At 43.7% G+C, this 24,948-nt stretch overlaps 1 protein-coding gene across 1 annotated transcript in view; it reads left to right on the top strand.

Annotated features, from left to right (window-relative positions):
- Positions 1-24,948, top strand: part of usta (uronyl 2-sulfotransferase a) — a 57,388-nt gene that overhangs the window by 10,542 nt on the left and 21,898 nt on the right. The window contains exon 2 of the mRNA XM_030772942.1: positions 23,023-23,066. Within this exon, the coding sequence (XP_030628802.1) occupies positions 23,023-23,066 (44 nt within the window). The remainder of the gene's footprint in view (positions 1-23,022; positions 23,067-24,948) is intronic.

The following is a 24,948-nucleotide window of genomic DNA, read 5'->3' as shown; positions in this document are numbered from 1 at the left end:
ACAAACAGCACCTCCGGTCTGACAAAAGGAAGCTTACTCCATAATGGTGTCTTAGATGATTCTCTGAATTGCGTCATTCTCAGTCCCTTATCTGTTTTATTTATTTTTTTTTTCCCCCCTTACTTCTGTGTTTGGACAAGCCACTCAGATCTTTACGGCCTTTGAGCAGTTGAACACGCTTTCAGGCTTATAAAGCCAACATGGACCATTTGCAGTGTGTTCTCCCAGCCTCGTTGCGTCCGCTTCACTGTAGGGCATTGGAGAGTCATTGTGGGATTCGAATACCGGCTGTTTGACTTCTCATGTTGTTTTGGGAACCAGTAACATCAACAGGGACTATGGCTGAATGTAACATTTTTTTTTTTTTTCTGCATATGTATTTTAGATTTTCAGCTTCTGCCGTGTAGTATTACTCAGCGGAAAACACTCATCAGCTCCGACCAAGAGCTCTGTTCTGTTTTTTATAGACAGTTTTTTCGTTGTGTTACCACATATTTTTATCCCTTTGTCACGCCGACTAAGACGGATACTCTGCGAACCAGTCAGGATAACATTTACATCATAACGTACATGTATTTCCAATGTAAACTGTTCATTTATTGTATATTTTAATGGTGCTGTAATGAATAAGTTTAGCTTTTAGCTTTTCGTTCAGCCGATGGTCCCACAGAGAGTGACTTAAATCCATCACTTTCTGTGTCAAAGATCACAGAATGTCAGAGCAGCCTCGAGATTAAGTTTCTCAATCAAGCACCTTCATGTTCGGGATTCGAACCATCAACCCTCTGGTTACTTTAGTTTTTATCCCTTACTGCTGGGCCTGTGCCGGTTTTCTCCTCTCTGAAGCAGTGGCTGAGCAAACAGTGTGCATATAACTTTATTTACGATATTTCTTTTGAATATTGTGAGTCTTCGGTGTTTCACTGAGGCCTCTGCAGGTCGCAGTGAGCCTGAAGTGAATTCTCCAGATTGTGTGGCCTCAAGTAGACCTGTCTCTGTTACCACATTATCCCCCCCCCCCCTTTTTTTTTCAAGTCTGCGCCAACCCTCTGGTTCATTTGGACGTTGATTTGGGACATTGTGTTACTGCTCCAGCCTGAAGAGAATAGAGGAGATAAGAAAAACAGAATTCAGTTTTTCTTCTGAGAAAAAGAGATTTGGTATGAACTCAGGAGAGATCCAGAAGACGGGGGTGGGCGGCGGGGGGGGGGGGGGGGGGGGGTAGTTGAGGCAGTCTTTCCCAGTATAGTACCATTTTTTTCATAGACCAGAGCAGCCCATCAGTATAGGTTTATTCAGCTGACCTGGGTCACAGACCGCAGGAGCTTCAGAGGGGGTCAAAGTTCACTCCGGAACCCCCAGCTGAACTCTCACTAAGGTGAAGTGAGGGACTGGAACAAACGGAGACAGAGGGAGAGACAGACAGGGGGAGAGACAGACAGGAGGAGAGATAGTCGGATGGAGACACAGAGGGAGGGAGAGATAGACGGAGGGAGACAGGAGGAAAGGAGGAAGAGTGAGAGCTACTGAAACCTTGAAAACTCATTAAAAACCTGTTGGCTCTATTTCATGTTCCAGCAAAATCTAACCTCAATCTGAGGTCACACACACACACACACACAGAAAGGAAGAGTGTTATTACGTTTGGAATAGCGCATCATTGTAATTCAACTGGGAGAATATTTTCAAAATGCAGAACGGAGTTTACACAGCAGTATATAACAGTCAAATTCTCAAATTTTATTACCGTTACCTGTCCTATGATTAAAAAATAAATAAATAAAAAAAAACAAAAAAAACAATACAAAATAATATCATGTCTGGTCTGATTTTTTTTTTTTTTTGGTAATCACTCTCCATAACAGCACCTAAAACCTTTAGATAAGATAAAATAAACACAGTGTTTCTGCACGGGTACCCATGCAGTCAGGGGAAACTACCCAAGGCAGCAAGTGAGACAGTGGAAAGAGACAGAATTTCCTGGCATAGGCTTTATGGTTACATTTCCATATTCTCAGAATCACAGATATTTATTTGGGGAAGTGCCACTTTTGGGTATGTGGTCACTTTCGTTTAGGTGAAAACCTTCAGTTGTATCTTGTAAATCTGTGCAAACATACATGGTTTTAAATGCCCACAGCAGGAAGGGGTTCTTAGACTGTAGTTCATGTCCTGATTTCATGAATGACCTGTGAGTGAGTGCGTGTGTGTGTGTGTGTGTGTGTGTGTGTGTGTGCAGGGGCGGCGCCAGAGATTTTCTTTTGCCGGTGCTATGGGGTTACTTCACTTTTCCGCGAGGGTGCTCTGAAATTTAGGGTTTCCCTTTAACGTTCCGGTCGTCGCAGTTTAATTCCCTCTGCAACACCCCCGACACACATCCACACACACGCACACACAGCCTACGCAATACCCGCTCCGCGATGGTTACAGTGCCATTCTGTCTTAAACACAAGGCGAGATATTCAGCTCATGGGATACAGATGTAAGGTACACAAGCCAGCCTACGTAAACACAGCTCTGAATATAAAATTTTACACAATTATGCCAGGGCCAGGGCTTGCACACAAATAGCGATTAACAGACACAGGTTTGTGCACATTTCAGCCTCAGATTCTGAGATCACAAACTCATGCTGCCAGTTACCAGCAACTCGACTAATGAATCAACAGTATTCCGTTCCATAGACCTAATGTTATATGAATGAGTATCGCACAGCGATGACTATAAGGAGTCAGAATGTGTGTCTCAACCACCAAATGCATTAAATTCATAATAGGCAACAGGGGGGGAAAACCATGCACTTACCGCTAGCCACCTGTAACCCTGTTAGGTTCACAATAAGTCTCGTTTCCTTTTGATTGAGTCTCCACACGTGGACGTTTAAGAAGTAAAAAACGATCTGTCATGATATCGCGAATGCTACGTTAGCGCTCTGGCTAACAGAACTTGAAAGTAAGGTCAAAAGTTCAATGTGTGCTGCGCCCATTGGCTGAATCAGATCACCTGTGTTGGCTTTATGTTTTTTTAGTCTAAAAATAATCGGTTTGTTTTATTAATGTATTTATTTTTCACATTATAGCATTCACACGTTGAAAATTACAAACTCTAAGTAAACCACAGACCGTGTGTGTGTGTGAGCGAGCAAGTGTATCTTTGTGTATATATGCATGTGTGAGCAATAGGGGTGTGTGATTTATCGTCTGTGATCATATCTTAATTGTTGTTTTAACGATGTGTGAGTTAACATTACCGAGTATGTCACGCACTTTTCAAAACCCAATCAAAAACACGCCTTGAGAGTCCACGCATTCACTGCGTCGAGTAGCCTAGTAGGATATACTGCTGCGCGTGCGCATTGAGAGTGCATGCGGTGTGCTAGTGTAGGCGTACATGTTCACTGTACCGCAACTTAAAGCTAGTGTAGCTGCCTAACAATGCATGACTGAAGTTAAAAATGAGCAAACAAACAGACCGAGGAGACAAAATACAGACACCACCAGCCTCGCAATCTACATCGTTAGGTTTAATAGCTAGATGTGGATCATCCTCACTCGCATGGAGGTGGTCTGGCTTTCAAAAGACCAATGTTGTTCAAAAACTATGTTGGAAATCAAGGGGAAGTGTCTGTTTAAAATGCTCTTTTTTACAGTAGTTTTTGCTGGTTTTTGCAAAGTAAATCCTGTAAGCCACTTTGAAATGGTTTACTCCTATTTGCACTGTTTGATCTCAGTAATACTTGCACTGGTGATTTCAATGTTTTTGTATTGTTTTTACTTGAATGCTTCAGTTTTAAGTAAATAAATAAGACCTGTTTTCTTTAAATATGTTGTTTCCATTAATATCATTAGTAAGCGACAATTAATATCATATTGACAAGAGCGAGCCAGTGCAATATATGACTTTTACAAACATATTTGAAGGGTGCAAAATATCTTCTAATTATCATTATTGACAAAATCCCAGAAAATATCGAGATTCGACATTTTTTGTCAATATCACACACCCCTAGTGAGCCAGTGTATCTGTGTGTATATATGCGTGTGTGTGTGTGTGTGTGTATGTGCATGTGTTTGTGTGAGTGTGTGTTTAGTCTGGTGTCTGTAGAGCATTCACAAAGAGAGTCTCTGTGCTGTTCTCTCTCTGACTGGAGAAGGTGACATTTCAGTTTCTGTTTCAGTTCTGGGCTTAGGGTTGGCCTTTGCTTCTGCGGTAGAACTGTGTCCAGCTTTTGGATGTGTTCACTCATCTTTCTATTGCTCTAAAAAAAAAAAAAATTCCATCTCTCTCTCTCTCTCTCTCTCTCTCTCTCTCTCTCTCTCTCCCTCTCTCTCTCTCTCTCACACACACACACACACACTCTTTTGGACATGGTTTGTTGTGGCTTGGATGCCCTGTCAGCTGTAGAGTGAGAGAGAGAAAGCAATTTCTGTGTTAAGCATTCAGAACTCGCGTACGCATCGCTAAACGTACACGTTTGCGCGTGCGTGTAATGGGTATGTGAGTCTGAACATACAAATGCACTTAAGGTCCCTGTGCATTGTATGGCATGACAAATGCACGCGAGATTTATTTCTTTTGTTTTACAGTCTAACATTTGGAGCAGATTCTAAAGCCATCCCAAACCGGTGTACGCCAAGTCTTGTTTAAGTACCGAACTATTTATTATTAAACCCCAACCTTCGCTGTCTGCTGTTTGTTTATTTGTTTTTTTTTTGGGGGGGGGTTGTATTTATTGTTTTATTTTCATTTCATGGCCTTAGTCTTAGATCTTCTTTCAACCACTTCTTTTAACATGAATTGGTATTAATGAAAGCCTCGTACGTGGAGAGAGAGAGGACAGAGACCTGCCATTGACGATAAGGTTTTTTTTTTGTTTGTTTGTTTGTGCTGGATAATTTTAGCAAGGTTTCTGTGATTTTAAGAATGGCATCCGGTTTGAGTTTTAGAGGGATTGTAACAGTCAGTGGGGTGTGAGTTTTTTGGAAGGCTCTGCAGAGGAGAGAGAAAGAAAAAAAGGCAAGTCAGTGAGTGAGTCTGTCAGTCTTCCTAAACGAATGCCCAGTGACTGCTCCAGGGACGCTGGCATGAAGGAGAACGACAGACAAGACAGGATGACAAAACTGACTTAGTGAGAATTTAAAGATAAACACAGAGAAGGAGGCGGCAGAGGGAGAGAGAGAGAGAGAGAGAGAGGGAGGCGGGAGAGAGAGAGAGAGAGAGAGTTAAATAAGCATTTCCGTCTCTTGTTTGCACTTTGCTCAGAGAGAGAGGGTTTGAGTGTGTGTGTATGTGTGTGTGTGTGTGTGTGTGTGTGTGTAAACCCTCTCCTCCCTGAGTGTGTATTTAAAGACATGGGTTTGGTGGAGTCACTCTCTTTCTTTCTGTGTGTCTGTCTGTGTGTGTGTGTGTGTGTGTGTGTGTGTGTGTGTGTAAAAGCATGGTTTGGTGGAGTCACTCTCTTTCTTTCTGTGTGTGTGTGTGTGTGTGTGTGCGTGCGTGTGTGTGTGTGTGTATGTGTGTGTGTGTGTGTGTGTGTAAGAAGGCATGGTTTGGTGGAGCTGCCCTGAAAGGACACAGCACTATTTATACCAGTCACCACCAGACCCAAATTAGGGGGTTTCAGAACACAGTGTGTGTGTGTGTGTGTGTGTGTGTGTCCGTGTGAGTGTGTCTGCGTGAGTGTGTGTGTGTTTTCATGTTCTTCTACATGCTTGTGTATGTGTGTTTGTGTGTGGTAGTAGGGGGGGGGGATGCTGCCTGAGCATCACACTCATGTGTGAGCCACAGAGAGTAACAAACCCACTGAACTTTTCATTGCTACAAAGTTTTACGGAATTCTGTACTAGACAGCCAGCGCATGCCCACCGATCCAAAAAAACCTAGAAACTTTCTCTCTCCTTCCATCCCTTCTCCACACCCTCCCTCTCTCTCTCTCTCTCTCTCTCTCTCCCCCTACCCCTACATACACAGTGTCTAATATAAAACATAGAGTCTGCTTGAAGTCTGAAACATGAGGAGACATGACTACCACTGACATGCCAATAACCTACATTAACGGACTTATTTAAACACCCCCAACCCCAGCCCCTAACGGAAGGGCTGGTGTTAAGGTGTGGGACTGAGCATTTTAGCTTAGTCATGGTGCAGGAGTCAAAGAGAGAGAGAGAGAGAGAGAGATTTGATCCAAAGCCCAGGAGTTTTTATACCACTGTTAAAAGACACATAGGAATGAAGCCATTAGAGCAGAATAAAAGTTCAGAGACCTGAAACTGTGAAGCAGTGGCAGAAAGAGAGAGAGAGAGAGGCAGAGAGAGAGGGAGAGAGAGAGAGAGAGAGAGAGAGAGAGGCAGAGGGAGAGAGAGAGAGAGACTCTTAATTCTCAGTGGGAAATGAATGAAAACGTCCGAGTGGCAGCACACAGCCAAAACTACATCAAGAATTTACATGAGCAAATAGTGTCTGAGTGTGTGTCTGTGTGTGTATGTGTGTGTGTGTGTGTGAGAGAGAGAGAGAGAGTTTGTAAGACGTTAGCTCTGAACGTGTTTATTTGAGGAGTGTGTGCGTGTGTGTGTGTGTGTGTTTGAGTTTGTAAGATGTTAGCTGAGAGCATGTTTATTTTAGGAGTGTGTGTGTGTGTGTGTGTGTGTCACAGGCTCTATAGACTAAAGATGGCTTCATGATGTAGAGGGAACCCCATTTCCCATTAACTTTTCCCTCTTTCTCCCTCTCTGTCTCCCCCCCCCACCCGTCTCTCTTTCTTCCTCTCTCTCTCTCTCTCTCCCTCCGTCTCTCTCTCCATCCCTTATGAAAGAAACGCGTAGATAAAGGTGTCTGTGAATTGACCGAGCTGCAGGGGTTGGTGTAATGAGAGCTGCAGTTCGTTCAGTGACTCATAGACACTAACCTTTCACGCTCCGTGTGTGTGTGTGTGTGTGCGTGTGTGTGTGTGTGCTTTCATATACCATCTTCTATACTTTTTAAAGTTTTTTTTATATATATATATATAAACTGCAGTTCAGCTGTCCTTAAGTGGAACTTTACCAGGTCAGAGAGTTCACAGCCCCGGGGGAGTCTGCAGTTTTTTGACCCAAACAGGCCTCCGTGTCCTTCCTGCTCACACAGTCTCAGCAGTTTCTCCACTGACAGACTGAAGATATGGCACACAGACAATTGTTTTGTTTTGCTTTGCTTTTGGGGTTTTTTTTTTTGTTTTTTTCACAGAAACATAAATGCATATTGGCTCTGGTTTTAATGTCCTCGTCCAAATCTCAGGCCATGCTCCTATTCTCTCATATGAAGAGTGAATCATGCCTTTCAGTCCTAGTACACAGGGTCACATTCTTTTTCTCCCATGCCACACTATCAGCAATATATATATATATATATATAGGGAAATATATACACAATGACATATTTTACCATGCATAATCAAATCTGCATGTGTTACATAGATTTTGTATGCGTATGCAAATGTTAAGTGGCTGTGATCAGATTTAATGTGCAGTGTGTGTAGTGTAGTGTAAAGTGTAGTGTGGTAGTAGTGATCTCTAGTGGAGTCAATGTTAGTTGTGTCCTGATAAACCATGTCTGTGTTGGGTGACAGACAGGTCAATTGTATCCTGATAAACCATGTCTGTGTCGGGTGACAGACAGGTGAGTTGTGTCCTGATAAACCATGTCTGTGTCGGGTGACAGACAGGTCAATTGTGTCCTGATAAACCATGTCTGTGTCGGGTGACAGACAGGTCAATTGTGTCCTGATAAACCATGTCTGTGTTGGGTGACAGACAGGTGAGTTGTGTCCTGATAAACCATGTCTGTGTTGGGTAACAGACAGGTCAATTGTGTCCTGATAAACCATGTCTGTGTCGGGTGACAGACAGGTCAATTGTGTCCGGATAAACCATGTCTGTCTCGGGTGACAGACAGGTCAATTGTGTCCTGATAAACCATGTCTGTGTTGGGTGACAGACAGGTGAGTTGTGCCCGGATAAACCATGTCTGTGTCGTGTCATGGAAAGGTGAGTCGTGAGGACAGGTTGAGTATCTGAGGTGAGACAGTTTGTTTCCCTCAGATTTGGGCTAATGAATGGCGCTGTATGTGTTTAGACCTCTCTAAGCTCTGCCATCCCCTGACTCGACGGAAATTTACAGCCTCTCTGTATGAGAGTGTTTGTGTGTGTGTGTGAGAGAGAGAGAGACAGTTAGAGAGAATGTGTGTGTTCCCCTATCTGAGTTGCTGTAGTTCACCAAAATTGGAAATTACATGACGTGTTTTCAATATTTTATGATCTTGTCTTCATGACTCCCAAATAATTTATGTAACATTATGTATGCTCACTCTTTCCCTCTCTCACTCTTTCTCTCTCTCTCTCTCTCTCTCTCTCTCTATGTCTCTCTCTCTATCTCTCTGTATATTCCCCCCTTTTACACCCTCTCCACTCTTATACCTCCCACTGTTCCCTCTCTCTCGCTCTCACACAAGCGCGCACACACACACACACACATACACACAGACAAAGTGGAAATTTACTCTGTGTCAGGAAGAGCCAAGGTTATTTCTGCCTTATTTAGAATCTTGCTGTCTGGCATGTTTTTCCTCGAAAGAGGGATGCCATTGATCTCTGCATTTGGGGGGAAAAAAACCGAAACAACAGCAAAAAAAAAAAAAAAAAAGAAAAGAAAAAAGACAGAAAAAAACCCCAAACCATACTGAGCTCCAACATCTGGAGCTGGAGAGAGAGAGGCGCACTCTAAACCCCACATGACAGACCAAAAAAACACCAAAGTAGCAGACCTCTGGAAGTGAAGAAAAAGAAGAAGAAAAAAGAAGATAACAGCAGTATGTCCTTTCAACAGCGTAACAGATATGCCTTACTGCTGATCAGCAGTGTCTAGTCTGCTTCAATACACACACAAATATGTGCAAGGATTCCTAAAACAGCTAATAACCATCAGCCCTGCTGTAATGTCAAGGAAATTCTTTCTGAGGTTATAAGTCCTAGCATTAAAATGTTAACGGGGCCCCTGAAAACAAACACCTGGTTCGTGGTCTGGGTGTCCTAAGACGCACTGGGCCGGACTGAGGCGAACTTTTCAGTTTGGACCCAGGCGGACCGAACACGGAGACGAGCCTGAGTGTTATGTGTCCAGAGAACACGGATAAAACCGTGTCCCTTCTGTCAGCCAAGCTGTTAGCCGCCACAAGAACCAACTGATTCAGTTTTACTTCTCAGACATAAACTACATACCTTTTGTCCCATATTAATGGAGGTTTTTGTGCGTGTCCGCGTGTATGAGCTATGGACCAGTCTCTGTCTTCATAATGGTGGGTGGTTGCAGACATATATCTGGCAGATTTACTACTCTGTGTGTTTTGGTTTTCTCAGTTTAAAAAAATTACATACTACATACAAGGAGAGGCACTATAACTACAATATACATGCTATGAACATTAATATACATGTTCATAGCATGTATATTCATCGGTCTGGTTGGCTGACAGGCTTATCAGCCTGTTATTGAAGAAAATGTATTTTAACATGACTTTGCAGGTGTTATTTGTCAAATATAAACCACTTCATAGCCTTCTCCGTTGTCCAGTCTTTTAGATTTTGCAAGGTTTTGTATGTGTGGCTCGTTCCATGCTGCAGCGTTTCCTGTAGATGAAGTGAGTGAATGTACATTTCCTTATTGCGTTAGCGCAGATCTCTCCGGCGGTGTTTGAGTGGCGACAGTGGAATATTCCACAGGTCACAACGCGATTTGATTCAGTAACTTTTGTGTGGCTTACAGTTACAGAGTTTAAACCAAACACACACACATATACACACACACACGCACTCATACCACATGTGCTGCACACATGTTCACAGCGTTTTTATTTACGGCAGTGGGAGTGATGTGTGTGTGTGTGTGTGTGTGTGTGTGTGTGTGTGTGGGGGGGGGGGGGGGCGTCGGTGTGGGCTGTTGACATAATTTGCATACCTCGCTCTGATATCATAGGAACACATGCATAACACACACACACACAGAGAGAGAGAGAGAGCGAAAGAGAGAGAATGCAGACCATTGCATATTGTCGTGACCCAGTGTCCAATTACGGACCAAACATGGCAGTGACCACGTTTCCTAAACTAGCAGTCCTCGTTGGAGCTTCCGTTAAACGAGTATTTACGTACAGAATGGACGCGCGTGTGCCGAAGCCAGAAAAGGGCCTCGTAGTACTCTGTAATTATACACATTTTGGTTCTCCTACAGAGATCTCTCATGCGCACAGCGAATTCCCTGCCTCCCAACAGCGATTTCGGGACGTTTTTGAATCTTTCACATCACATTCTTTCTGATGGAAATTTCCAGTTGGAGAAAGCAACAGCATATGAGTTATGCTTTGTGTTTCATTGGACTTAAGGGGTATGTTCACCCAAATTCATCAGACGAAAGCAGTTCCTCAGCAGTACAAATGTCTTTTTCAGTCCTTGTAACGGAACACCTAGGAAACGCATACCCTAATATCTGTTTTTAAAAGAGTTGAATATTAGTGATGACGTTGATCAAGGCAACCTTTTCTGAATGCGGTGCACAAAGGGAAAAAACCCGACTGTTTGATGTTTAGGTTATCTGTGACATGTCTCCGTAAGCTTCCCACAAATTTTAAAGCTTGGCAGATGTATATGGAATTGGACATTCATGTGTTGAAATCTCACCTCTGTATGTCAGAAACGGCAGTCAGCACATTAAAATTACACTGGAGCAGACGTATTCACACACAAGCACGCACACCCACAGGGTTACCCACTGTTTGTGGAATTTTTTTGATAATACGCTCAAAATTTGACAAGGTGACCCGAACGTCTCCAACGGTATCATATGGGTACGGTAGAACTAAAATACACTCGCGCGCACGCACAGAGAGATGCGCATATAGTTCTAGGTCATGCCTAGTGACGCTATCTTTAATTTACAGTAGCTGGATATGGCTAAATAATCACAACGTGTCGCTTAGTACATTGTAAGTGACAAATTGCGGTTTCACGTGTTCTCTCTTGTTTGTGTGTCAGCGAATGAACGCTGTTCGGAAGGTGTGTAACTCATGAGTTTCAGGTATAATTACGTATCGCGGACCTAACCCTTTCCCCTTGGGAAAATAAGACATAGGCTACGTGCGAGACTTTTCGCATGGATAATCGCTTATTACGGAATACAAAACGAACTGTCAAAACAGTCTACGAGCGATTTAAAACAAGTTCGCGTTTTAGCTTACAAGAAAAGTTAAAGCAACTCCCGTGCCAAATTCGTGTACCAACTGATCGTTTCAACTTTGGCACAGATCAGTTAGTCGTTGTCTGTCTGCCAGAAAAATTATATTTCACATTCCACTCTTTTCCTCTCCTTTTCCGAAAACGTACTGAACCATGGTCCCAGAATTGGGGTATGTAGGCCTGTCGTGCGGGTGACCGCTGTGAGACTGAGTTTCCGTTAAGACCCACTGAGAAGTTAGGTCACCGGCCAAAGATGCAGCAGTAGAGAGAGGTGTCAACTGCTTAAACCAGGCATAAGAACTTAAATAGACTACCAGGCAAAGTCAAACAGTTAGGGTGGGTAGGGCAGACATAAAAGGAGGAGAGACTATGTTGGGACGGCGTTGGGACAATGTTAAAATGAAATGGCATCTGTAAGTGACCATACCTTCAGCATGAAATGGTAGCTTCAAGCGAAGCCCGTTACTTTTTTCACAAGTTGTGTGGTGGATTGATGTCAGCCCTGGGAATGTCATAACTGTATTATTGACACTCTCGCCTCCTCCCCAAATCAAAAACTGACCTGGGAACAGTGCTTGAGTCTGCCGCTCAGCCTGTTGCATCCTGTTGAAATTCAGCGCAGGGGCAATGGGCAGAACAGAAGTTATTAGATTAATAAAACGTATTGATGTCTGTACCGTGTCTTTTCAATAGGGTATTGTGACAGTGTTGACGTATTTTACTGGTGTACAGTGCCTCGTAAACGACATTAAATATTCTAGATTTTGCGGTCAAATTTACGATGATGTTGTCTGTGTCCGCTCGTCTTAGGGATCACGAGTAGTCAATATAACGGGGGTTACTGAAAGGATGGCGTACATCGTTAACGTATTACAAGACTCAGTAAGTCAGAACGCACTTTAGAAAGTGCAGATTCTCTTGGGATACAGCTGGAACGAGGTTAATTGGAGCGACAGCGCATCGCGGCAGAAGTAGAACTGAAAGGTCTGTATTTATTTATTTATTGATAGAGTGTGCCGTGGATACAGGCGTCTTGTGAACTGCGATATTAGTCACCATTCTTGGGAGACAGTGTCGTCAAGACAACTTCTTGGCTCGCATTGCGACACGGTTGTCATTCCAGGCTAAACATTTCTGATGAGAGCGTTCTCAAGCCAAGCACTTCCAGACTAGACGAGCTGCGTAATTAGCCCCCCCCCCCCCCAACTCTCTCTCTCTCTCTCTCTCTCTCTCTCTCTCACATAGCCGGGTTATTTTTTTTCAGTTCTACCAGTGTGGTGGTCGGGGTCTGGTGTGTGCCATATTTGAGACTACCGTTGCTGTCATTTCAGAGTGCGAGAGAGTGGACTAAATCCCACTGAACACTTGCTGACGTGACAGTGGTGTTATATTAATGAACCCATCTGTGTTACCATGTTTGGATCACGGCTCCGACAAACACAGTTCAGGGGAACAAAAAAAAACACACACACACACACACATTCACAAGGCTTCCACTTCAAGTTGGGATACTCTTAACTGCACTTTCTTTCTTTCATTCTTTCCATTCTTTCTCTCTCTCTCCCTCTCTCTCTCTCTCTCTTGCTGTCACTCTAAAAGTGTCTGACCCTGACTTTCTCTCGCACACTCTCACTCATCCACTCTCTGCAGCTGTGTTTTCTCTGTGTGTGTGTGTGTGTGTGTGTTTCCTCTGGGCGCGGCACACACACACACACACACTCTTTCGCTTTGATCCCGTGTTCATGTTTTCCTCCCCTTGTCCTGGTCTCCCCTCATCTTTACCCTGACATCCTCCTCCAGCCAGTTATGTGTGTGTGTGTGTGTGTGTGTGTGTCTGTGTGGCGTGCACTTGCCTGTGCAGATACATATAGAGGTATTACTGATGAAGATAACATGTTTGAGAATCGCCGGGGCGAACGCCGCTGCGGTCAGGTCCGGAGGGATGGACGTATTCCTCCTGTTCCGGGTGAATTGTGACCAGGCAGAGATGATACGTTCCCCAGTCTTTCAGGCTTTGGTCCGGGCTAGATTGAATGTTTATGTTGCGCGTAGCGCTGGCTAATGGATATGAAATGAGAAGGCGAAGAAGCGTGTGAGGAGATCTCTGCATGCTTCTGTCCTCACAGCCTACCCTGGAGTATAAGAGTACCACTGGTCATGGAACATATCCATTATTGTGCACTCGTAATTATTGTTGTTGTTGTTGTTGTTTGTTGTTGTGTAGTTGGAATCTCTCATTTGTATTAAGGCAGTGAGGACAATAGAGCTAGATGACGTGTTGTGTCTTTTATACAGCATTCGTGATAATGTTCATAGTGGAACTGCTTATTGATAGTTATTGTAGAAGAAGAAGAAGATGAAGAAGAAGAAGGAGAAGTGGAAGAGTGTGTTGAGTGTCTGTGTTTTGTCCGTTCGTTTCTCAGAGGTCAGCAGGTCAGCACAAAAGGGTGCGACATTTCTCACGCGGACTTCTTCCGGGGTCTCTCCTCCCAGGTGTTCGGAAGCGCTTGGAGAAACCAAATGGAGATCTGTGTCGTTCTGGGGCGGTGGGAGGCATTGATGACAGGAGCATATGGTGGAGTCGGGATAAAGAGATTTCAGTACAAATCCTGCTTCTCTGTCCCCAGCAAGAATGAAAAGACGGCTTCCAAATGATTCTGCAGAGTAGGCAGCAAACGTTTTGGCCAAAAATGACGTGGGCTGGCTTACGACTATTGTTTATTTAACATATTTTTTCTCAGCAAGGTCATTCCGTCTGAGTTTTTTTTTTTTTTGTTCTTTTTTCGGTCCAGTGGTCAAAGGACTTGCCCTGACTTTATTTGGAGAGACACCTCTGCATGCAGTCCCGAAAGGGAAGTCAGATTAGAGTTGGCGGACTCTCCTCTTTTTTAGAAAGGCGCAGAAATGTGTGGATGTAGGAAGCCCGTTCTAATCCCTCTGAACAACACCGGTAGACAGCGAGCTTTCCTCTTCAGCTGGTTCTGTTGAGGCACCGTGCCTGGCCCCGTGTTTTTCCGCTGGAAGTTGCACAGCATGGTTTGAAATAGTTCTAGAATCTTCCATAGCGACTTGCGGAGGAATAGACTTTGATTTTTCACAACGAACTTTGGCTGAGGAGCCACCGTACAGATGTCAGAACGTGGTTTCAGACGATTCGATTACGTTTTTACAGGACCATTAATTCTCGGTGAGCCCCAGACTGATAAATGTAGTGTTTGTGGTTATATCGTTGGCTCTACGGGCTTTTCTAAATATTTTCCAAGTTCCAAGGAGATGTTGAAAGTGCGGTATTTGCGCACAGTTTGGGCTGGTCTTAATGAGTTCTATTTTTGGGCTGACCGCATTAAACAAACATCAACAACAAAAAAAAAAGTCTTAAAACTGATTATATATTTGTGATCCTCATTTGTAAATTCATCAGACAGTTTAACTTTGCTATAGACTTGAGACACATTTGTTAAAGATCTCATCTTACTGTGAAAAAAAAAAAAAACAAACCCCTGACCAAACCAAAAAAAAAAAGTCACCTCCCCCGATCTCCTGCTGGTTTTTAAAAATGTCCAGTGGCTGTCCACTCCCTAGCCCCATCATCCTCTTGTCATCTTAAATCCATGATTGTGGACGTTCTGGAAAATTCTTTTCCTTTTTTTCTTTTATAGACATGTACAATCATCACCCTTTTGGTCTAAAGCAGTCTACAGGTTTGACCGGGCATGGTGTTGTGGAGTAAACGGTGGTTCCATGTGGCTTCTCTTGTAGGTGTGAATGGGAAAGATCACTGGTCAGTGCGTGTGACCGCTCTGAGGTTAAGTTCCCGTAAGGCCCGTCCAGGGCATGAGCAGGCGAGTGGAGGTACGTACTGCAGAGCCCAGACACGGGAAATACAGCATTCAGAGTCCAGCCGCCATGAACACCCTCTTCTACCCTCTGTCTCTGCCCCTTTCTCTCTGCCCCTCTCTCTCTCTCTCTCTCGCTCTTCCTCTCTGCCCCTCTCTCTCTCTCTGCCCCTTTCCCTCACTGCCCCTTTCCCTCACTGCCCCTCTCTCTCTGCCCCTCTCTCTCTCTCTCTCGCTCTTCCTCTCTCTCTCTGCCCCTTTCCCTCTCTGCCCCTCTCCCTCTCTCTCTCTGCCTCTCACTCTCTCTCTCTGCCTCTCGCTCTCTCTCTGCCTCTCTCTCTCTCTCTGCCCCTTTCCCTCTCTGCCCCTCTCTCTCTCTCTCTCTCTCTCTCCGTCTCTGTCTCCCTCTCTATCTCTCTTTATTTATCTGTTTTTCCTCTCTCTCTCTCTCTCTTCTATTTTTCCTCGTATTGGTTAGTTTCTGACCTTGTTCCATTCCTGTTTTCTGTTATTCTTGGACTGTCTGGGACAAAGTTTAAGATGGTGTCAAACAGAAATGTCTGAGAGAAGATGCTTATATCATTTATCATTTATTTATTTATTTATTTATTTATTTATATTTTGGATCTCTCCAGAATTATGTTTACCAGACACAGATTCTAATCCTATTACCGTTCACTGCTGCTTTTTCAGGCTTTTTAAAGTTCAGATCTCGGATGCACGGGTCACGCCGTTCGTCGTTTCAGATCGTGTGACATTATTGCCGTTTTTCAGGGTATAACAAGATCCCCCGTAGAGGAGGGCAGCCTTACAGCGGAGATGTCGGACGGAAAGAAAAAAAAAAAGAAAAGAGGAAAAAAAAGAGGAAAAATGCGGAGAGTTGGAAAGTAGAGATCGGTGGTGGTGGCTTCTAAATGAATCCTGTAAGCTGTAAATCCCTTCAGATGGAGCTTGGCAGTGATTGTGATGTGGAGGAGAAGGGAACAGGAGCCAAAAAAAAAAGGCATCCAGATCGCGTTCACGGCTGTTGGAGCCACTTCTGTGATCCCGTCGCCCTGTCGCCCTGTTTCCCCTCCGCTCAGACCTTTCACGACATTTAGAAACCTTCGGTTATGTAGGCTCAATACATTGGCCCTGACTGGTTTGATATTTTGGCGAATTGAATGTCTAGGTTACTCAGGATGACTTGATTCATTTGAGTTGTCATCTAGCTTACAGTAATTTGGTAATTTGGTTCCACTCAGAACTCAAACTGTCAGCCTGTTGGACTAGAATACACAGAATACAAAACATTCTCTGTTTTATAATTAAGAGCTCAGGGGCAGAGTGAAAAGACACACACACACACACACACACACACCATGCATAGTTCATTCTGTTCCTGAAGCACAGACGTCATCACTGTGACAGTGCAGACTCCTTAGTTGGAGCTCTACTCATATACAGCAGCAAAACACACACACACACACACACAGACACACACACACAGACACACACACACACACACGCACACTAACATAGACACACACACACACTAACACAGACACACACACACACACACTAACACAGACACAGACACACACACACACACTCACACACACACACACACACGCACACTAACATAGACACACACACACACACACACAGACACACACACACACACTAACACAGACACAGACACACACACACACACTCACACACACACACACACACTCACACTCACACACACACACACACTCACACACACACACACACACACACACAGACACACACACACACAGACACACACACACACACACACACACACACACAAACAGTGGCCCTCTCTAGAGCACGATATGGTTGACCATTCTTATCTTCCGTTCGTTGTGGTCACTGATGTGGTCACAGGTTAACAAGGTTCTATTGCGTTCTCTTTCACACCTGCTTACAGTGTTTATCAGGTGAATTAAGGCAGTCCAACAATATCCAGTTCATACCTGCAAAAAAAACCATACCTGGTTTTCACATGTCAGACACAAGAGCGCAATGCTCTAAAGCCAGTCTCGTCGCAGTATCAGATGAGCATTTTGCCTTTGACTTCCACTGCATGTATCTCCAGTATGTCTTCCCTCTGTTCCTCAGAACTGGCTCCAGATAGCATTAATGAGGTCGGTGCTGCTTTTGGGTGGAGTTGCTGACTGTTAGCTCAGAATGTTGGTCAGTGTCCTACAGAATGACACAGTGGCTGTTGAACTTCCTTTTTTTTTATTTTTTTTATTCAAGACTGCAGACTACAATTGGTCTGCGTGCGTATATAAAAGTGTTTGAAACCCACTAAATCATATTCTACATCAGTAGAAAGTCAACCCTGCCCAACGACTGCGTCGTGTCTCTGGAGCAGACCGGGCTGACTGTAGGTTCCTATAACAACAAAACATAGCAATTAGTCTTAAAAAGGAAAGGCAGGCGGTCGTGGGTGCTACCAGTGCTGGCACTGGGCACCGGTGGCCGACACATAGAAAAACAGCCATGGGTGGGGACCACCCCCTCCCCCACCCCCCTCCTCCTTGTAATTATACCAGAGCTTCAAGGATACAGGGGCTTAATGTGGACAGCTTCTGTCTACTAAATCAAAGGGCGAACCACACACACACACACACACACACACACACACAGGCTCATAATGTAAAACAGCTTAAGTTGGAAGTGGTGCTTGTTTGATGATCAAATGTACCATAAGTTATAACTTAAGTGGGTGTGTTTAAACCGCAGGACCTCGACAGCGTGATGTAATCAAACTTATAGCACCAAGACGTCATCACATATATCCAGATAGGGTCGCACTTTGTCCTGCCTTAACCCCAGTACCATGGTAAAAATACCAAAGCAGCGGTTGGCAGGTGTAAAGATCACTGGAGGCGTTTTCTTTCTTTTTTTTTTTTTTCAGTTTCTGCTAGCCTGCAGTAACACGCTTTGACATTTATCTTACGTCAAGAACTAATCTATGACCCGGACACAAAAGCCAAGCCAACGTTGGCATTGTCTTACGGCTGGGAACGTATTTGCTTGTCAAAACACCAGGCGTTTTCAGACTTGCAGATAAATTTCTCATCCTCTAGGCCTACTGTTGCACGCCTGTGCGGCCTTTGACTCCATGCCATGGGACGACACTGAGCTGCAGCACGATTTCAAATGAACCTTTAAGAGAAGACCCTAAGGTCTTCCCGAAACACGGAGTTGTTTCCAAGTGCCGATAGGTCAGTCTGCTGAGCTGAAGAGTCGGGTGTCACTTTAAATGGGAATCAGGTGTGTTTTATTTCCATAGGAGAGACGTTATTGGTTTTGGAGCCCGACCAGTCAGTTCATAGGAAGATTTTCACTTAAATGTCAGTCTTTTCTCTCCGAAGTATTCGGATTGTAAATCTGAAGTCAGTGCTTTAACCGTAGACCTTTATGTAGCCCAGTAGCAGCCTCTAAATACAACTTACTGCTTTAGCGATTAAGCTCTGGTCACTGTTCCTTCATTAGTTTTTTTGGAAAATGTTCTAAACAAGTTCAGTCGGTAACAGCGGTTCAAGTGCGAAAAAGAAAGCTTGTGTGTGTACTCTGTGACCATTTTGACTGTGCTGTATGGATGTTTTGCACTACAGCACATGGATATGATTCTGTTGTCAGCTTTAATTGAAGTGGCCAGTCCTTTTCATTAGAAGTATATCAGTAATATAGCACAGCAGGAGATTAGCATATTTTTTTTTCCCTCCATTTGGGAATTATGATCCTTGTACGTTGTATTGTAGACATTGTATTGTATTGTTGTTTTGATTGATATTTGGTATTAAAAACATAGTGAAGCTGATTTAATAGCAACCTCAACAAAATACAATATTTCTGTGTGTGCAGTAGAGACCACGGCTTTTGTGGTCACATAACATTTTGTGTGCAATATACCAATAACAGCTATAAAAATATGTATTGAGATTTGCAAAGACGTTATATTTTAAACTGAATGGCAGTGTGATTTTAGCAAATTTTAGCTAAAATCACACTGCCATTAGATTTTAGATTTTAGCAAATGCGTCATTTTCTCCATCTGTTTTGTTATCTCGTTCTTGCGAAGGTAGGATAAAAGTAGGAAATGTTAGGAAAAAATAGCAAAGCCTGAACAACCTTTACTTTTCTCCAGCAGCGTACAACGGGCATCTTTAGATTTCCAGACGTTTGCTCCATTGATCAATAGTTTGTTCTCCATGTTGCGCAAGCCTCTGGAATGTTCTGATGTTCTTCTCGCAGTGTGTGTGTGTGTGTCTGTGTGTGTGTGTGTGTGTGTGTGTGTGTGTGTTTTTTTTTAGAAGATATCATTTGAAAATGAATACTTGGGGCTGGAAGTGAAGATGGTTTTTTTTTTTTTTTTTTTTTTTTTAAGAGTTTTTTTTTTTTTTTTTTTAAGCGTTCTGAAGCACCTCCACAGTTTACTCAGCGTTCCTGTGTGGCTTTTCTTTCCCCCCACCTCAAAAATATTTTTGGCTTTCTTCTTCTGTAAGCCATAATTAACAAAGTCACCAATTTCATAACACAAATTAAACACTGCAAGCTCAAAGTATATGTTTATGAAATTCCGACGTAGACTGTCGCATTCTCGACAGGAGCCGGTTCTGAACGGGGAAGGGAAAAAAATTCCATCATTCGCCTTCAGGGAATGCTTTGGCTCCCTCGCAGCCAAGAAAAATACACTTTACAAATGTCACTGTATTCCACTTTCTTGGTTTGCCATGTTTGGATTCATTAGAGGCTCTCTGGGAAAAACTGTGCCACAGAGGCTCCTGTGGAGTATGGTATTGGTTATGTGTGCCTGTGGGGTTTTTGTTGTTGTTGTTGTTGTTGTTGTTGTTGTTTATTTTATTTTATTTTAATTATCAGCCACTGACTCACTCACACAGCACTAACGAGTGACTTGTTCCTCAAAAGACCCAGGCTTCTGAAGTCAGCTGATAATTTGAGTATAACCTCTCAGTTAAATCTCTCTCTCTCTCTCTCTCTCTCTCTCTCTCTCTCTCTCTCTTTTTCTGTCTCTCTCTGTCTGTATGTCTGTGTCTCTATCTTTCTCTTTCTCCTCGTCTCCCTCATTCTTGCTCTCTCATTCAGAGAATAAACAGCATGCCCTAATCATTAAAGCTGGAATCTCATTATGTATGTTTTGTGTGTGTGTGTGTGTGTGTGTGTGTTCGGGCCCCCAATTATTTCCTGCCCTCTTGACCGCGATGGCTTGTTGTGGAGTCTGGGAATCTGATGCATGATGGTCAGAGTTTGGCGAGGTAATTACTGAAGGTGTTAATTGGCCCATAGGGGATTTGCTAAGCGCCAGACCAGGGGACTGGAGGTCCAGTATCAGGGCCTGGGTCAGAGGCTCTTTTACTGGATCACTGATCAAACCCTCTGGCCTGTGGATGTATGGCCATACTCAGACAAAGCCTGCATTGAGAGCTGGGCTAGATTTCGTGCTAAGTCAATCAGAGTGTTTTACATTACCAGCGTAGCGTAGATTAGCGGAGTTATGATATGCAATCTTTGTTTTGTTTCTTGGGCGACCAGGCTTGTGTGATGATGCTGACTTGTAGTGTGTTTTACTGGAGTGTATGCATGTATGTATGTATGTGTGCATGTATGTGTGTATGTATGTGTGAGGTATGTGCTGGCCAGGGCGAAAAAAATGGATTTGGAGAGAAGGAGAAATAGTACACGTTTGATGAAGCTTAAAATGCAGCGATGCTCTGTGGTCTTTTTAAACGGAACTGTGAGTAGCGATACACTAGGCTGCATCTGAAGGATTGTTTTGCAGCCGCTGTGTTTTTTACATGTTTCGTAGTGCTAAGAATTATGTGTATGTGTAAAATAATAACAACAATCAAAATGAATACATTTTTTCCCCCCTAAAACAAAAAACTATAGGTTTTTGGGTGGGTTTTTAAAATTTTTTTTTTTTTTTTTTTATGTCAGTGGGATCGAAACCCCATCCTTGACCACATGTAAACCTTGGGCCGTCTGCCGTGCGTGAAATGAAGTCTCGTGGTCTGATAATCCCGTTAACTCTTTGACACACGCTCAGTGAAACACTACACTCTCCTGACTCCCTGACCCACACTCAGCAGGAGAGAGACCAGAGGATCCTTCAGGCAAGATCTCTGTCTGTCCCCCTAGAGGATGAGAGCCCCCGTTTAGGTGCCGAGAGGGTAAGGGGGTAGAGGTTAGGGTCATTCATTTGGGCCGTATACCTTTATCTGCATTGTAGTTTCTGTAATAACTCCAACAGTTTGTGTGGTGATTGAACTAAGACGAATTCATGGGAATTTATTTATTTGTTTGTTTGTTTGTTTATTTTGTCAATATGTTATAAGTCCTAGAGATTCCTGCTGTAAGTTTGTATAGAATGTTGTGTTGCTGTTCTCAGGGGCTTGCATTTTCTCATTTGCTCGTCGTGTCACCAAGCAGAATACTGAAAAGGAGGGGGTCACCCCCCCCCCCCCCCAATCTCTAGCTGCGTATGGTGGGAGTATGCCCCCCCCCCTTTTTTTTTTCAGACCTCGTTCAACTTTTGAACAAGCCATGACCTCCCTATCAGAATTACGATGTCTCCTGTCCTGACTTTTGATGTCAGTAGGTCGTTGGTACAGGTTAGACACGAGCGCTGGAATTTGTTCCTCCACGTTCTGAAAAAAAAAAAAAAACGTCCGTTTGTCGGAGGATATTTATGAGTGTTTGAGGATGTGTCATTATCCGTGTCGAGCTCACATCTCAGACAAAGTGTCATTACATTTGTGCCATAAACGCTCCAATGTTGAATATTTTAGCGGGAGAATTTCATGAATATTTGAGATGGGTTAAATATTGAAGAGTATTTATGATGTTGTAATGGCGGTGGACAAATGCACTCATTTCTTGGAGTTGGGCTAATGCCTCACTCTGGTGAGAGGAAATATCTCAGGACTCAAACACACTCCGCTCACTCACTTTTTGTGTGCGTGCGTGTGTGTCTGCGAGCGAGCATAGTGCTTGACTGGGTAATGTGTGTGGGAACCTGTTGGATAACAGCTACACCCCAAAGCCACTCTGTAAGCGGACCTTTGTTGTGTGTACATGTCTGTACAACATTTGCATCTCTCTCTCCCTGTCTCTCTGTCTGTAAATTGTACGGGACACATATCGCACAGGCTTTGAGCTCTGTTGGTGTCAGATTCTCATGTCAGCCGCATTGATTTAGTTTTGTCAAAGCTACGCCTCCGAACTGTCAGTCAGGAATGGATATGCCACTTCCCTGTGAATTCCCAGTTCATACTCTCATCTCAGCTGTTTGTTCCTCGCTCGCTCTCTCTCTCTCTCTCTCTCTCTCTCTCTCTCTGTCTCTCTCTCTCTGTCTCTAACTCACTCACTCCTACAAAGTTCTAGATGTGCTGAGAAGTATAGCGCGTCTGTGTTGCTGGACGAGTTGTCGGCAGACGAGAAGAAAAAGTACGCTGTCTTGCGCTGCCCCGTTAGCCATTAGCCTTAGCCTTTGCATTGAAAGCCCTGTTTCCTTCTGATGAGGAAAGAAAACTTTGTACGACACAGGAATGCTTTACCCTGAGATACAGTAGTAAATAAACGAACGCACGTCATGAAAGTCTAAATAAACGGATGAGAGCGCACCCATAAGATTCACAGACTCAAATTACGGATTGGCTTATTATTATATATGCAAAGCAATTTTCTTAAATAGAAATCAATATTCAGTCAATAGAGATTCTCCTGCTGTATTTTCATGCCAGGTGTGACGAGTGAGATTCTATGTTTGAGTGCTGAAGTTGTTGAGGTCTTTTTCAAAGGCTAACTTTATTTAGTGGTTACTACTGTACAGTAAATGGCAAGGAGTTTAGCTTGTCAACTCACAAATTCTGTCTTTTTTCTTGCAGGAGAATCCACTTTTGTTGATGACCATGGACCTCCAGCGCCAAGGGTAAGCTTCTCTCTCTCTCTCTCTCTCTCTCTCTCTCTCTCTCTGGAGAACAGTGAAAGGAAAGGACAGAAAGACAACGGCATTAATGAAAAATAATGAGTGGGGAAGTTGTAGATTGTCCCTAATGCCGTCCTGTCAGTGAACAGCTTCCTGTTATTCTCCGGCTCAGTGTTAACAGTACAGAAAAATGTAACTGCACAAAGATTTGGCAATGAAAATAACTCCCCCAAAAAAGCGAGATTCTCTTGTGAGATGAGACAAGAAAGCTGATTGCGCAGTATCTGTGGCACACCACTTTGTGTGTGTGTGTGTGTGTGTGTGTGTGTGTGTGTGTGTGTGCACGCGTGCACGTATGCTTGTGTGTGTGTGGGTGCACATATGCTTGTGTGTGTGCGTGCGTGTGTGCGTGCGTGTATGTGTGTGTGTGTGTGTGTGTGTGTGTATGTGCATGTGTTTGTGTGAGTGTGTGTGTGTGTGTGTGGACAGGTTTGAGGTCAATGTCGTTTTAGGTTCATTTCCTGAAAATTTCACAGAGGGACAGTGACACGAAGGTTAAGCCCGACACGGTTCAATCACATTTCGATCATCACTGACTTAACCTCAGGGCTGGTTCCAAAACTCTTGAGTGTCTCCTGACACTTGACATTGACCAGACGAGACAGAGAAAGTACAAAAAAGGGCAAAAAAAAATGCAAATCTAATCACGGAAGTAGAAAGCATGTCTGTTAATACAGCTAAATAAAATGTTCTGTTTATTTATTAGCAAAATTGGCTGCTTGTGGGATTATGAAAGGGACAGTTATAACAGCCCTGTTATTGGCATGGCTTTCCACTGTACAGAATATTCATTCAAGGTTGGTTTGTTGGGCAGGACAGTAATTGGACGTTAGGATTGTTGGCAGTTTGGGTCTTGGAAAGGAGGGAAGCCATTTGTCCACCCTACGCGCTGTTCCATCCCTCACTCTGTTTTCTGTCAGGACAACAAACAGATTGGATTGTGTTCCAGAGAATACACATGTTAAAGGAATGCAGCCTGTTCTAATTTCTAATTCTCTACAGACCTCCCTCTCTCTCTCTCTCTCTCTCTCTCTTTGTCTCACACACACACACACACACACACACACACACAAATGTCAGCTCTGTTATCAGTGCCACAGGATGGAAAAACCCTGATGATACGGTAGCCAATAACAAATAATAACCCAGCTGATAAAATGCTTTCTTTAGAGAAAAGCAGTTCCTGTTTACGCAGCTACCAGCACATCTTTACTGTGTCCTACCCACTGACCCCCCCCCCCCCCCCCCCCCCCACACACACACACACACACATCAAATCAAATCTGTGTCTCTGTGTGTGAGAGCAGAGTGTTTGATTGAATAATATGTGTGGGAACCTGTTGGATAACAGCTACACCTCAGACTTTGTAAGCGGGCCTCTGTTGTGTGTACATGTCTGCACAACATTTTAATCACAGTCAATCAATGTGTGTGTGTGTGGGGGGGGATATCTGTGTGCGTGTGTATGTGTCTTTCTGTGTGTGTGTGTGTGAGAGAGAGAGAGAGAGAGAGAGAGCCGTTAGTGAACCGAACTGAGCAAGGCTAAAGCAGCTCTTTGATCCAGAGCCACTGGTAAGGACAAAGACCAGCCTGTGTATGCACCAGCAGCTGCTGTGCACAGAGAGAGAGAGAGAGAGAGACTAAAGAGAAAGAGAAAATAAAGAAAGGGATAGTTGGGAAAAAAGAGTGAGTGATGTATTTAATGCCCCTTTCACTTTCCCCTGTGTCTGTGTGTTTCTTTCTCTCCCTCCCTCTCTCTCTGACACACACACACACTTACGCACACACATACGTCCACACACACACACACACACACACACACACA

Source organism: Chanos chanos, chromosome 4, assembly GCF_902362185.1.
Source record: "Chanos chanos chromosome 4, fChaCha1.1, whole genome shotgun sequence".
Classification (NCBI taxonomy): domain Eukaryota; kingdom Metazoa; phylum Chordata; class Actinopteri; order Gonorynchiformes; family Chanidae; genus Chanos; species Chanos chanos.
Note: the sequence above shows the minus strand (reverse complement) of the source record. Positions and strands in the feature narration are given on the sequence as shown.